The sequence below is a fragment of the Macaca mulatta genome, chromosome 1 (genome assembly GCF_049350105.2).
Source record: "Macaca mulatta isolate MMU2019108-1 chromosome 1, T2T-MMU8v2.0, whole genome shotgun sequence".
In the NCBI taxonomy this organism is placed as follows: Eukaryota; Metazoa; Chordata; class Mammalia; order Primates; family Cercopithecidae; genus Macaca; species Macaca mulatta.
In genome coordinates, this window is record NC_133406.1 from 67,428,495 (window position 1) to 67,441,092 (window position 12,598).

General features: G+C 40.8%; 3 protein-coding genes across 7 annotated transcripts in view; 2 read left to right on the plus strand and 1 right to left on the minus strand.

Moving 5' to 3' along the window:
• The window catches only part of LAMB3 (laminin subunit beta 3), a 135,160-nt gene that overhangs the window by 66,918 nt on the left and 55,644 nt on the right, over positions 1 to 12,598 (minus strand). The window lies entirely within an intron of this gene.
• Positions 1 to 12,598, plus strand: part of HSD11B1 (hydroxysteroid 11-beta dehydrogenase 1) — a 79,502-nt gene that overhangs the window by 18,944 nt on the left and 47,960 nt on the right. The window contains exons 1-2 of one of the 5 annotated variants that reach the window (XM_077994073.1): positions 1,929 to 2,066; positions 6,569 to 6,664. The exons of 1 other annotated variant lie outside the window; for it this stretch is intronic. In XM_077994073.1, the coding sequence (XP_077850199.1) occupies positions 6,622 to 6,664 (43 nt within the window). In that variant the 5' untranslated portion in view covers positions 1,929 to 2,066; positions 6,569 to 6,621. Of the gene's footprint in view, positions 1 to 1,928; positions 2,067 to 6,556; positions 6,665 to 11,629; positions 11,769 to 12,598 lie in introns of those variants that run through there. 3 more of the 5 variants (XM_077994051.1, XM_028851407.2, XM_077994086.1) reach the window with 3 other exon arrangements.
• Positions 916 to 1,857, plus strand: G0S2 (G0/G1 switch 2). The gene is given in 2 exon segments (NM_001277936.1): positions 916 to 1,046; positions 1,158 to 1,857. A coding segment is annotated over 1 exon segment (312 nt). The 5' UTR covers positions 916 to 1,046; positions 1,158 to 1,189; the 3' UTR covers positions 1,502 to 1,857.

The following is a 12,598-nucleotide window of genomic DNA, read 5'->3' on the forward strand; positions in this document are numbered from 1 at the left end:
ATAGCAGACAAACTTCTACCAACAGCCCCTTCCATACTCGACCCCCCATACCCCAGCTCCCAACTCCACTCCTCAGTGAGAACAATTTGAATTTAAAGGCTCTTCCCTGATACACGGAAGTACATAAGGAAACAGCTTGCAGGCAAAGAGACTAATATCTCTCTCTCTCTCTCTCTCTCTCTCTCTCTCTCACACACACACACACACACACACACACACACACACACCCCTCTGTGCATAAAAGCACCATCAATGAATAGTTTTCTATCAACTGACTCTAGCTATACATGCATGTACCTCTAAATAAAACCAACCAGGCAGGAAAGAAACAATATTAGCACATATTGCTTTATCCAAGCGTGACCTGCTCTATTCTGTTACCCAGATCCCTCCCCCTTGCCTTCTCCTCTCTGATGCAATTGCCACACACGTGGGAAGATGATAACCCTTCGGAAGAAAAAGGAAAGCTTTTTTTTCTTTAGATGGAACCCCCAGATTCCCTCATTATTTATAATGTCAGGCTGTCCTGGACGAGGGAAGCTTGTACCCACTGACACCAGTAAGAAGGTGCTGTCATGTCAGAAATGTCCGCGGACACCTCCCTGGGTTCCAGGTCCTCCCCTGCGCTAGCCTAGAGTGGGACTTTCGCGTGCACACTGGCCCTTCCGCGTGCCCCGCTGCCGATGACCCCGCGCGCGTGCCGGGTCCCCTAGCTCACACAGTCTGAGCGTGCGCAGCGCGTGGCCACCTCCTGCCAGGTCCCAGCGGGGTTCCACCCCCTCCTTTCCCCCTCCTTTTCTTCCTCCCCCTCCGCGTTCCCCGGGCTCTGGCCGAGCCAGTCTGGGCCCGGGAGCCCAGGAGGCGTGTCTCGGAGAAAATATATAAGCGGCCTCCGGACGCTAAAGCGGTGCCAGCGGCGGAGTCTCCAACGGGAAGAGCTGCAGCTGCCGAGCGGAGGAGAACGCCGAGGCCAGTCGGACCGACGGACACGCTGACCGCCGCCAACTGCAGCTAGCGCTGCCTCCTGCTAGCGCCCTGCCACTAAGGTGGTCCCCCTTTCTATGAGCCCTCCCTAAGATAAGGTGGGTGCGGGGTGGCGGGAGGCTGCAGCCGTTCTTCGGTGGCTGAAGTCCCCTCTGCTGCTGCTCCTCCTGCAGGTCACTCCCGCCTCCCAGAGCCTAGAGCCGAGATGGAAACGGTCCAGGAGCTGATCCCCCTGGCCAAGGAGATGATGGCCCAGAAGCGCAAGGGGAAGATGGTGAAGCTGTACGTGCTGGGCAGCGTGCTGGCCCTCTTCGGCGTGGTACTCGGCCTGATGGAGACTGTGTGCAGCCCCTTCACGGCCGCCAGCCGTCTGCGGGACCAGGAGGCAGCCGTGGCGGAGCTGCAGGCCACCCTGGAGCGACAGGCTCTCCAGAAGCAAGCCCTGCAGGAGAAAGGCAAGCAGCAGGACACCGTCCTCGGTGGCCGGGCCCTTTCCAACCGGCCGCACGCCTCGTAGGAACTGTGGGAGACCAGCGGAGTGGGAGGGAGAGGCAGCAGACAGAGACAAACAGACCGAAAGATGGAGAGACAGAGGGGTCGCGCGCACAGGAGCCTGACTCCGCTGGGAGAGTGCAGGAGCACGTGCTGGTTTTTTTTATCTGGACTTAACTTCAGAGAAACCACTGACATCTAGAACTGACCTACCACGAGCATCCACCAAAAGGAGTTTGGGATTGAGTTTTGCTGCTGTGCAGCACTGCATTGTCATGACGCGTCCACTACTGTGTCAATTATCTAAATACGTCTACCATTTTGCACTAGGGAGGAAGGATAAATGCTTTTTATATTATTATTATTAATTATTACAATGACCACCATTTTGCATTTTGAAATAAAAAACTTTTTATACCATATCTCATCTAATTCCTGAGAGGTGTGGTATCCTGGGGTGGGCAGCAGGGAGGGTTAGCAGGCGTGTGACGGTGATGGGGTCTTACCTGAGCACTGCAGCGGGAGCAGCTTCCTGAAGGTCAGGCACTTGCTTCACACCTAGGAACTGTGTAATAAGCTACTACATGCAGGTAAGTCTGCTGAGGACTCGTTTTTCCTTCTTGTTAGGGGTGGGAAGAGAGAAACTTTTATAACTTCCATGAAATTTAGCATTTTAAGATGAGAAGGTAGATCAACTTCTAAGCTAGAGTGAGTGGGAGGTAACTGATTAATTCTAAGGCAGAAAAGCTCTTTGATCCTCACACCTGTGCACCAGAGCTTCCCATGGCTGATAACTTTTTCTTCCCAACTGTATTTTAGAGAGCGAGACAGAGAAAGTAGGGAAGAAAAGAAAGGAGGGAGATCTGGAGGTGAAGGACAGGAAAGAAAGGAAAAACTAGCTACCTGGCAGGAAAAGAGATAAGCTCCCAAGAACACCAAAGCAGATGATGAGTCTAGCTCTACCCAGCCTTTCTCCCCATGCACCCAGATCATAGTAAGAAACTCTGGGCTAGAAAGAGGAAAAAATAACTGGTTGTTACAGATCTGAGTCCTCCTCCTCCAGTGTAGAGCTTCATCTGTAGTAATAGCCAATTTGGTGACTCTATAGGGCTCGGCAAAAGAAATTTTATACTTTAAAGAGTTAGCCAGGAGTCCGAGGCATGGCCTTGATGCTAGTCTCCTCATATTTTTCATGTCACCAGTCCTAATCAGGACTTTACTCCTTTCATCAATAGCTATGCATTTTTGCCAAACATATCACTGGCTCACATCATTGCCTCTGCTCAGACTCTCTCCTTTATCCAGTGCCCTACACACATCTCCATTTCATTTCTGCCAACTCAATTCCTACCCAGTGTTCCTGGCCCTGATCAAAAGCCATCTCTCTCTGAAATCTATTCTTATCACTCCCAAAGGAAAAAAGCAATCAGAATGTGGTAAGATTAATCAAGAAAAAGAAATGTATTTGGAGTTTTAAAAGAAAAGAAGAATGTCGGTGGCACCATGGCTCACCCAGTTTCCAAAATGGGAAACTCAGCCCTATACCAAGGCAGAGCCTCACTTTCAATGTCCAAGAAACTTCCTAGAAACTGACTCAATTTTATCCTTCCTGCTGGTCTTCCAAAATGCCTCTTTTATTAATTACTCCTTTGTCCATTCAGCTACCACCTTGTCTGGCTCTCAACTGCTCAAACCATCCTCCTCACCCTCTAGCACCTTCGCCCTAAACTATCCGTTGTCAGACTGTCTTCCTTTAATATCTCTCATTCTGCTGCTCCTGAACTCAAAAACATCTGAGACTAAAACTCTTATGCCAGGTTTCAGTGCCTCTGTGATATGCTTCCATCTCAGCCGGCCCTCTTGCCTGATTTGTCAGGCTGCCTAGCATGAACCCCGGTCCCTTTCTGTTCCCTTCTGGTTTTCTGCACCTTTGTTTACCTTACTCTTCCAACCTGAATGTCCTCCCACCCACTACCTCCACATCTTCTGAAACCACATACCTCAAATTCTCCAAGGGAGGTATGATTTCAAATACAGATGTTTTGCCCATTGTCAAACTACATGTAAAACTGTGTGCTCTGTTTTTTTTTTTTTTTCCCCCGAGATGGAGTCTTGCTCTATCACCAGGCTGGAGTGCAGTAGCACAATCTCGGCTCGCTGCAACCTCCACCTCCTTGGTTCAACCGATTCCACTGCCTCAGCCTCCCAAGTAGCTGGGACTATAGGTGTGCACCACCATGCCCAGCTAATTTTTTGTGTTTTAGTAGAGATGGGGTTTCACCATGTTGGCCAGGATGGTCTCAATCTCCTGACCTCATGATCTGCCTTCCTCAGCCTCCCAAAGTGCTGGGATTACATGATTTTTTATTTAGAAAGTAATGCCTATGCTTTGAAAGTTTGCCTATATATTAAAAAAAATAAAGTTGCCTAAATATATAAGTATGCCTATACGTTTGTGTAGAAGGAAATTCCCCATGCCTGTTTATATTCACATTACCCAACCCAATCAAATCCGAGCTATTGAAATCTCTGTTCTCACTGGTCTCCTCAATTCTCTGAGTTCTTATAGGCCATACAGCCTGAGTCTCATACTGCATCACTCAGTAATAGACTTTTTTTCTCCCAGTTGTTCTGTGGGCTTGGTCATGTCTCTTATAGTACAATCTTCTTGAAGTAAAGGATCATGTCTTCAGTGTTCACAGAAATCTTTAGGTCCTAGGCAAATAGTAGGTTCTTAATAAATACTTGATTGTTTAATTAATCATTTATGAGGCTAGAGCAGTGCTTGTAAATGAAAGGAGAAGCAATTTTGTCCCCCCAGAGAACATTTGACAGTCTTAAGATATTTCTGGTGTCTGGGTGAGGGGAGGGGGCAGTACTGCAGGCATCTAGAGGGTAGAAGTCGGGGGGGTTTAAACATCTTCTAATGCACAGGACAGCCGCCAACACAAAGAATTCTCCATTCCAAAATGTTAATGGGGTAGAAGTTGAAAAATTCTGGGTTAGAGGAAAGTAAGGAAAAAGGGTTTGCTTAATAATTTCAGAATAAAAGTTATGAGGTAGTCTCACAAGGCTATGTCTGGTTACGATCAAACATGTTCCTCCCCCAACATAGGAATAAAAATTGTCTTTTGTCCTATTCTGCTTGGTAATTTTACCAACAACCTAGGAGAGGTAACAGGAAGTATACTTATCAATTCTGTTGGTGACACAGAGCTGAGATAGCACAGTCAGAACTCAAAACAACTCAATAGGCTGGAACCATGCACCAAAGAATAACCAACTGAAACTGAATAGGGAAAAAGATACAATACAGAATTCAGGTTCAAAAACCCAACTGCATGACCACAGAATTTGAAAGACATATTCTAGCAGCAGATCATGTGAAAAAGACCTCAAGTTTTTTAAAAATTTTAATTGATACATTATAATTGTACATATTTATGAGTACAATTTGATGTTTCCACACATGAACACATTATATAATGATCAAATCAAGGTATTTAGCAAAGCCATCACCTCATGCATTTATCATTTCTTTGTGATAGGAATATTCAAAAGCTTCTCTTCTAGCTATTTTGTAATATACAATACCCTACTGTTAACCATAGTCACCCTACTGTGGAAAAGAACTCCAGAACTCTTCCTATCTAATTGAAACTTTGTACTCCTTGACCAGCCTCTCCTCATCCTCCTCTCCCCCATCTCCCCCTAAGTCTCTGTTAACCACACTGATCTACTCTATACTTTTATAAGATCAGCAAACATCAGCAAATATATATATATATATTCATTCCACATTTAAGTGAGATCATGTGCTATTTACTATTTGTCTTTCTGTGTCTGGCTTATTTCACTTAACATAACATCCAGGTTCATCCATTTTGTCTCAGATGACAGTACATCATTGTTTTCCATCGCTGAATAGTATTCCATTGTATACACATACTACATGTTATTTATCCTTTCATCCACTGCTGGCACTTAGGTTGATTTCAAGTCTTGTGCTACAACAAACATGGGAGTACAGATATCTCTATATACCCACTAGTGGGAATGCTGGATCTTATGGTGGTTCTACTTTTAATCTTTTATAAACCTCCATGCTGTTTTCCATTCCATTAGGGGCTGTGCTAATTTACATTCCCACCAGCAGTGTGTAAGCATTTCCTTTTCTCTACATCCTCACCAACACGTGCTTTCTTTTGTCTTTTGGTAAGAGCTATTCTAACTATAGTGAAGTGGTATTTAACTATGGTTTTGATTTGTATTTCCCTGGTGAGCAGTGATGTTGAACATTTTTGTCATATACCTGTGGCCATTTTTATGTCTTCTTTTGAGAAATATCTATTAAGGTCTTTTGCCCATTTTAAAATTAGGTCACTTGGGTTTATTTTGCTATTGGGTTGAGTTTCTTATACATTCTGGATATTAACCCTTCATCACATATATAGTTTGCAAACATTTTCTCCCATTCTGCAAGGTTGTCTCTTCACTGCTAATTGTTTCCTTTGCTATGCACAAACTTCTCAGTTTGATGTAATCCCATTTGTCTATTTTTGCTTTGACTGCCTATGTTTTTGAGGTCTTATCTAAAACTTTGTTGCCTAGTCCCATGTCTCAAAATGTTTCCCCTATATCATCTTCTGGTAGTTTCATAGTTTTCTTATGTTTAAATCTTTAATCCATTTTGAGTTGATTTTTATAGGTATGCATGACTTCACAACGGGGATACACTGTGAGAGATGCTTTACTAGGCGATTTTGTCATTTGTGCAATCATCATGACGTCTACTTAAAACATACCTAGATAGCATAATCTACTACATAGCTAGGCTATATGGTGTAGCCTATTGCTCCTAGGCTGTAAACCTGTATGGTATATTACTGTACTGAATATTGTAGGCAATTATAACATAATGGTAAGCATCTGTAAACCTATCAACATATCTAAACATAAAAAGGTACAGTAAAAATGTTATTATAATTTTATAGGACTACCATTGTATATACAGTCCCTCATTGGCCAAAATGTTATGTGGCATATGACTTGATATGGTGAGATGTCAGGATCTAGTCTTGTTCTTCTGCAGGTGGATATCAAAGTTTCCCAGCACCCTTTATTGAAGAGACTGTCTTTTCCCCAATGTGGGCTCTTGGCAACGTTGTTGAAAATCAGCTGGCTGTAGGTGAGTGAATTTATTTCTAAGCTCTCTATTCTGTTCCATTGATCTATATATCTGCTTTTATGCCAGTATCATGCCGTTTTTGTTATTATAGCTTTGAAGTTTATTTTGAAGTCAAGAAGTATGATGCCTCTAGTTTTGTTCTTTTTGCTCATACCTAAAGATTTTCAGTGGTTACAAGTTCAATAAAAGCCAAAGAGGGCTTATAACAGGACTACTAAAACAAATTAATGCTTCATTAGTAGAAGTATAATGTGCAGAAAAAGAGAAGGGCAAGATGATTTGTTATACTTTGCATTCTGTCAGGGTGAAAAACAAAGTTTAAATCGGACTGCCTGGATTTGCTTAGGTTTGCATCTTGACTCTCCTATTTGTAGTTCTAAAACCTGGGAAAGTTATTTACACTCTCTCAAGTTAGTTAAATCCTTTCTTCATCTGTAAAATAGTACCTTCCTCAGGGAAAATTTTGCCAATTAAATGAGACAAAACACATAGAGTTCTTACAGTAGTACTTTGCATATAGCAGGCTTTCAGTCAATAAGAGTTATTATTGTTATTGTTAATATTTTAAGACAAACCTTGACCAAAAAAATTTTGCTTAATTAGAGTGACTAGGGCAAAAAAAAGTCCAGAAACTCTAACACATACAGAACAATTGAAGAACAATAGAGATATTAGATTCAGTAGCTTTACATGACAATTGTGCCAAATATTTCAAGAGCTGCCATATTGGAGATGATAAGACTTGTGTGGCTCAAAAATAGAGAATGAGAACTATCAAGCAGGATTACAAGGAGGCAGATGTTATATTATTAAGATATCAGAGTAATTAAAAAACATAATGAATTGCCCTGTGATATATAGTAAGCTCCCCACTACCAAAAGCATTCAAGCAGGGGTTGGAAGTCATCTGCCAGGGATGGTATAAACTGGAGAGGAGATTTCTGGACTTGGAGGTTGCATCCAATTATAAGATGCTAAGATTCTGTCTAATATTACCACCAAAAAGGGGATGTACTTCCCTTTCCAGCCTGTCTGTCCAGATCATCCTTTTCTTTAAATGCTTCTTTATTCTTTTTCTCAGCATATTGATAAATATGTTTCCTTTTTGCTCAATTACTATTAAATGTGATAAATTTGATTCCAAAAATAAATTATTTCTTGATTAAACTCATCTAATTAATACTTTTGCCTTTTGTAAAAATACCTTAACCTACTGGTCAAACCTAATAGTCTCAAATTTGGTCATAGTGAAATATCTATTAAAGTTATCTTCCTCTTCACAAAAGACCACAAAACTTTGATCAATTTATAGAAAGAAATATATATAGTTTTATGCTATATTATGTGCCTTCTCTTGCACTATATTCTAATGAAAACAAATAGTAGGTATCAACTGAGAATATTTAAAGTTTCCCACATTCGCAGGAAAATTTGATTGTTCTATAGTCATGCTAACCAGAACTAGTAGAAAACCCACTGGCTTAATAAATGACAACTCACCTGTTAAGCTTTTAGAAGCCAACCAATCAGTGATAGGCCCTCATTTCTGAGAGTCAACCAATCAGGAATGAACTCATGCCATTAACTGCAACTCAGAGTGCTAACCAATCAACAAATAGTCATGCTTCTATAGCTGATGTCAGTCCATTTATGTCTGGGAAAGTACACCAGTCCTTGATCTTCATGCATCCTCAAAAACCTAGATGAGATCAGCAGGCTGCTGTTCAGACAGATTGAGCAGAAAAGCTTACCCTTACTATAATGAGCAACAAGTTTACTTTTTTTGTTTTATTTTATATATTAAATGGTGGTCTCATCATTCTTTGACAATTCTAGAAGCTCTACTGTGATTGTTTTAAAGACCTTCTCTTGGCAATATTCCAGGGAACATGGGACCAATAGGTACACTTACTGGGCTCCTTGTGCACAAGTGCATTTGTCTTTTAGATCTGCTGCCCAGTGAGAAAATCTCAACAATAACCTGAGCTCTGACTAGTTTTATTAAGTTCTCATCGCTTCTGTGATTTGCAAGCAAACAAGTCTTTGTATAAGATCATTTTTCCTAGTTCTTTGTATAATATAATTAGAAAATTTAGTCAACAGGTGTACACTTTAGTAAACAATTATACCTAGATCTTTGTATAAGGTCATTAGGCATTTTGTTTGGGAGGTACACCACTGAGTAATGGGACATAGGTCTTGGTATAAGATCATTTGACATTTTGTGTGGGAAATATACCATTGGGTAGTTCAACATAGGTCTTTTTATAAGTTCATTAGACTTTTGGTTTTGGAGGCATAAATATTTTTACCATTAAACAGTTTATTCCCTTCCTACTCTATGTTTGCTTTTGCTTGTCCATATTAAAATGTCTTATTGTATTTTTTTCTGGATTGTCTTATTTCTGATATAAGGGAGTGTTCCAGAGGAAATGAATGGAGATATATATTCCATAAGTTACCAATTCAATCCAAGCTAGTCCTCGGAGATAACAGTTGGAGGTCCAGTAGACTGAAAACCAATTTGGGAAAAGGCAATTGTCAGATCTATAAAAAACTTTCATGACAGCATGCCCTGTCTTGTTAGTCTGTGATAGGATACTTTTAGTTTGTACGCTGGGGTCAAAGATTTTGTCAGGTCATTAACTAAGTGATCCTTTCTAACCTTTGCTTAGAAAGGGAACCCAAGATACCATTGACAGGCACACACTTTTACTCAGTGGCATCTCTCGTCCTTCTTGGTTTCTTCCATGTCAAAACTGCAGCCTCCACTGGGAGAACTCCTGCTTTTCATATAAAATTGCACTGTAATCCTAACTCTTGCACTTATTTTTGTAAACTGCAAAAAAAAAAAAAAAAAAAAAAAAATTGTTAGAATAGCAATGGCTATCTTGCAGAACTTCTGACATGTCAAAATGAATAAATTAAAATATTTAAGAGGAACTCCAGAAAAATTAGGAGACAAAGGCCCAAAGAGGCAATAGTTAGCTCTTTCATTGGCAAGCTAAGGCTTCAAAATAAAATTTTAACTCAAGAACGGTCTCTCTCAAAGACTCTGATGCCACCTAAAACCCACCCTCCTTTCATTTCTCTTTCTACTCAGCATTACCTGACCTTCAACATGAGCCACCCCTTTCTTCTTAGTTTTATCTGGAAAAGAGTAATCACATTGTAAAATTGCTAAACCAGAGGGCAGCCCTAAAAAGCTGAATTTAAACCCTGGCCTAGAGAAAAATTAAAAGTTACCATGAAAGATTTTCCTAAGCCTCAGGGGTGGTTGAGCAGAAATTAGTTAACAATTTAGGATTTTATTAGGTACTTATTGTTCTGCATTAAACATCTGTACCAAATGATTCAGTTAAGTGTTAGTCTATCCAATAGAGAAAACAAATTTATAAGCAGCAGGGTAAGAAAAAAAATTAAGTAACTCTGTTGTGCAATATGAAAAACAAATGCCTTAAATGGACAAGAAAAAATTGAAAATACAGTACAAAAAGCAATGTCAAAAAAATCTTTCTTTTAAAAGTACATTAGACGAAGATTAAAAATTGTAAACTAAATAAAAATGAAGAGAGGCTTCAGAAAACTTTCAAAGAGCATTCTGGAGTACACTCAACAGCTGAAATAAAAGAAACATTGTCTTTATTTTTTCTATGAAAGGGCTCAAATATGAATTAGGGGATTTAGCAAGAAAAAAGTAATTGAAATATGAAACTGACAGCTTAGAAAATATCCAGTACATAACTAGATATTTTCAGAGAGCTCTAGAAAGTAAATAAGCTAGAAATCAACAGAACATATGGTACTCTACATAAAAAACTTGCCCCTGAAATAAAAACAAGACCGAAAAGTCTTGCATTTTCTAAGAATTGGGAACATATAGAGAGGGGTACTTGTAGATATTCCAAGCAAAAGGGTCATTCAAAGAACCAATGTTCCACATTGGCTAAGCAACAGAAGGATGACTATCCAAAATCTGTCTGATGGTGCTTCTCCAAAGGAGACATTAGCACCCAACAATTACAGTCCTTCTTCTGAGCTTGTGTGCCCAAATCTCTATACTCTCCATCAGGGCATAGCTACATCCAGTATGGCTTACCACTCTATCCCCAGCCTCTAGCCCAGTGCCTAGCATAGAGTAGGTGCTTATTAAATATTTGTTGAGCAAATGAAGAAATAGAAGAAGAAAGTACATTTTTGTTTTGATACGCTGTAGTCCCTTCCTCAGTCCAGAGATCACAAACCTCTGAATTAGGATGTGACTCTCTCTGTCATTAATTGGCAAGAATCATGGTAGAATTACCGTCCCTATTTACGGAGTCTCTTTCCCTAATACATCCCATTGCAGATTCCTGTCTTCCCTTTACCATCCACTCCAGCATCAGCTGATGCAGTCACTAAAATGGTTTATAAGTCACATATGAGATTCCTTAAGTTTATAATTGAAAAATGTATGGACACACAGCCCTCACAGAATGCATTGGATCGCTAGAGTCTCTCCTGGTGAAAAAGGAAAACCTGCCCAAACCCAGTTTTTGTTTCAGTAACTTCCTTTGAGACAAAGCCAGGAATCTGAGAGTGAGCACCTGCTAAGGGTGGGACAGGGGCTCTGTCTGGTATGCCTCTCCCATGTTAAGAGCTAACAATAGTAATGGATAAGTCTCCAGGGAAACCAGGACCACTTCCAAGCATTCCTGTCTTGGGCTGCCTCAAGGGCTCCTCTGTCCTTTGGGTAGTACCGATTGATGCCTGATGCCCAGAACTGGTCCACTCTGGCTTCTCTTTGGAGCAGTCTCTGCCGGCACCTCCTGGCTGCCAGCTCAGTCCTAGCATAAGGGACTTCTTCCTTGGCCTGGGTTTCACCTTCTTGTATCAGGTGGCAGACCAGCTGGTTTCAGTCCCAAATCAGGTCTTCTGACTCCTCCCAGAAACCAACCAACTTCTGAGCAGGAAATCCTGCCCCTCCCCAAAGAGTGGGAAACCGCAAAGGAAGAGAGAGATGAAACAGAAGGAAAGGCAGAGGAGGAGGGAAAGAGAGAGAGAAGAGAAGCAAAAGAAAAAAGAACATCAATAAAAAGAAGTCAAATTTGTTCGAAATCTTGAGGTAAGACTTTTAAAAATCACATTATATATAACAGTATCGCCATTTGTGTCAGGGCCTAGTACATAGTAGGTCCTCAAAAAACCTGCTATTGAAATAATTAATCTATTGAAATGAACAGGAGGGCTGGGCTAAAGAGAAATTTCAATGTGAAATGCTGGTAAGAAAAAAAAAACAAGACGAAATGCCCGATGAGCTTTCGAATGTGTAGGAGGGATGATATGATAAGATGCAGATGGAACCAGAAATCTCTTACTGGCACTGACAGCATTCTGATCATTGTGGCACAGAAAGTCAAGTTGGAACAAAAAAGTTGCAAAGATAGTATAAAAAATGTCTGCATGTTCTTTTGGAATTACAAAAAGACTGCAAGAATTATAGAAATGTTGTAAGCAGTTTTTAAAATCGGTTTTAAACCAATGACAGAGCACAAACACTATGTTGTATCTTGGGAACTGCTAAACATACTGATATCTGCACGCTGCAGCCAAACATCAGCTAGTTTAATGTTATTAACATTTAGATCTAGAGTGTTGAAAAGTCTCATTTTATTTCCAGAAGTCTTGTTCAGTGGATCAAGGGAGGCCTAAATGTGTCAATCAAAATTCTTCATGTGCTATTCATCTATCCTTAATCCTAGTCCAGGTGGGCTGCTCAGAATACTGACCCTCTGAGCCCTAAACGGGCCTCTTCAGAGAAAATCCCAACACTTGTTTCAGGTCAAGGAACTAGAGAAACCTGACAGGAAAGGGAAATACCATTCCCCACCCTCACCATTTACCCAAATCTTCGCTTGCCATCAATAGACAGTATCATCCAGAGTATTGTGGTTT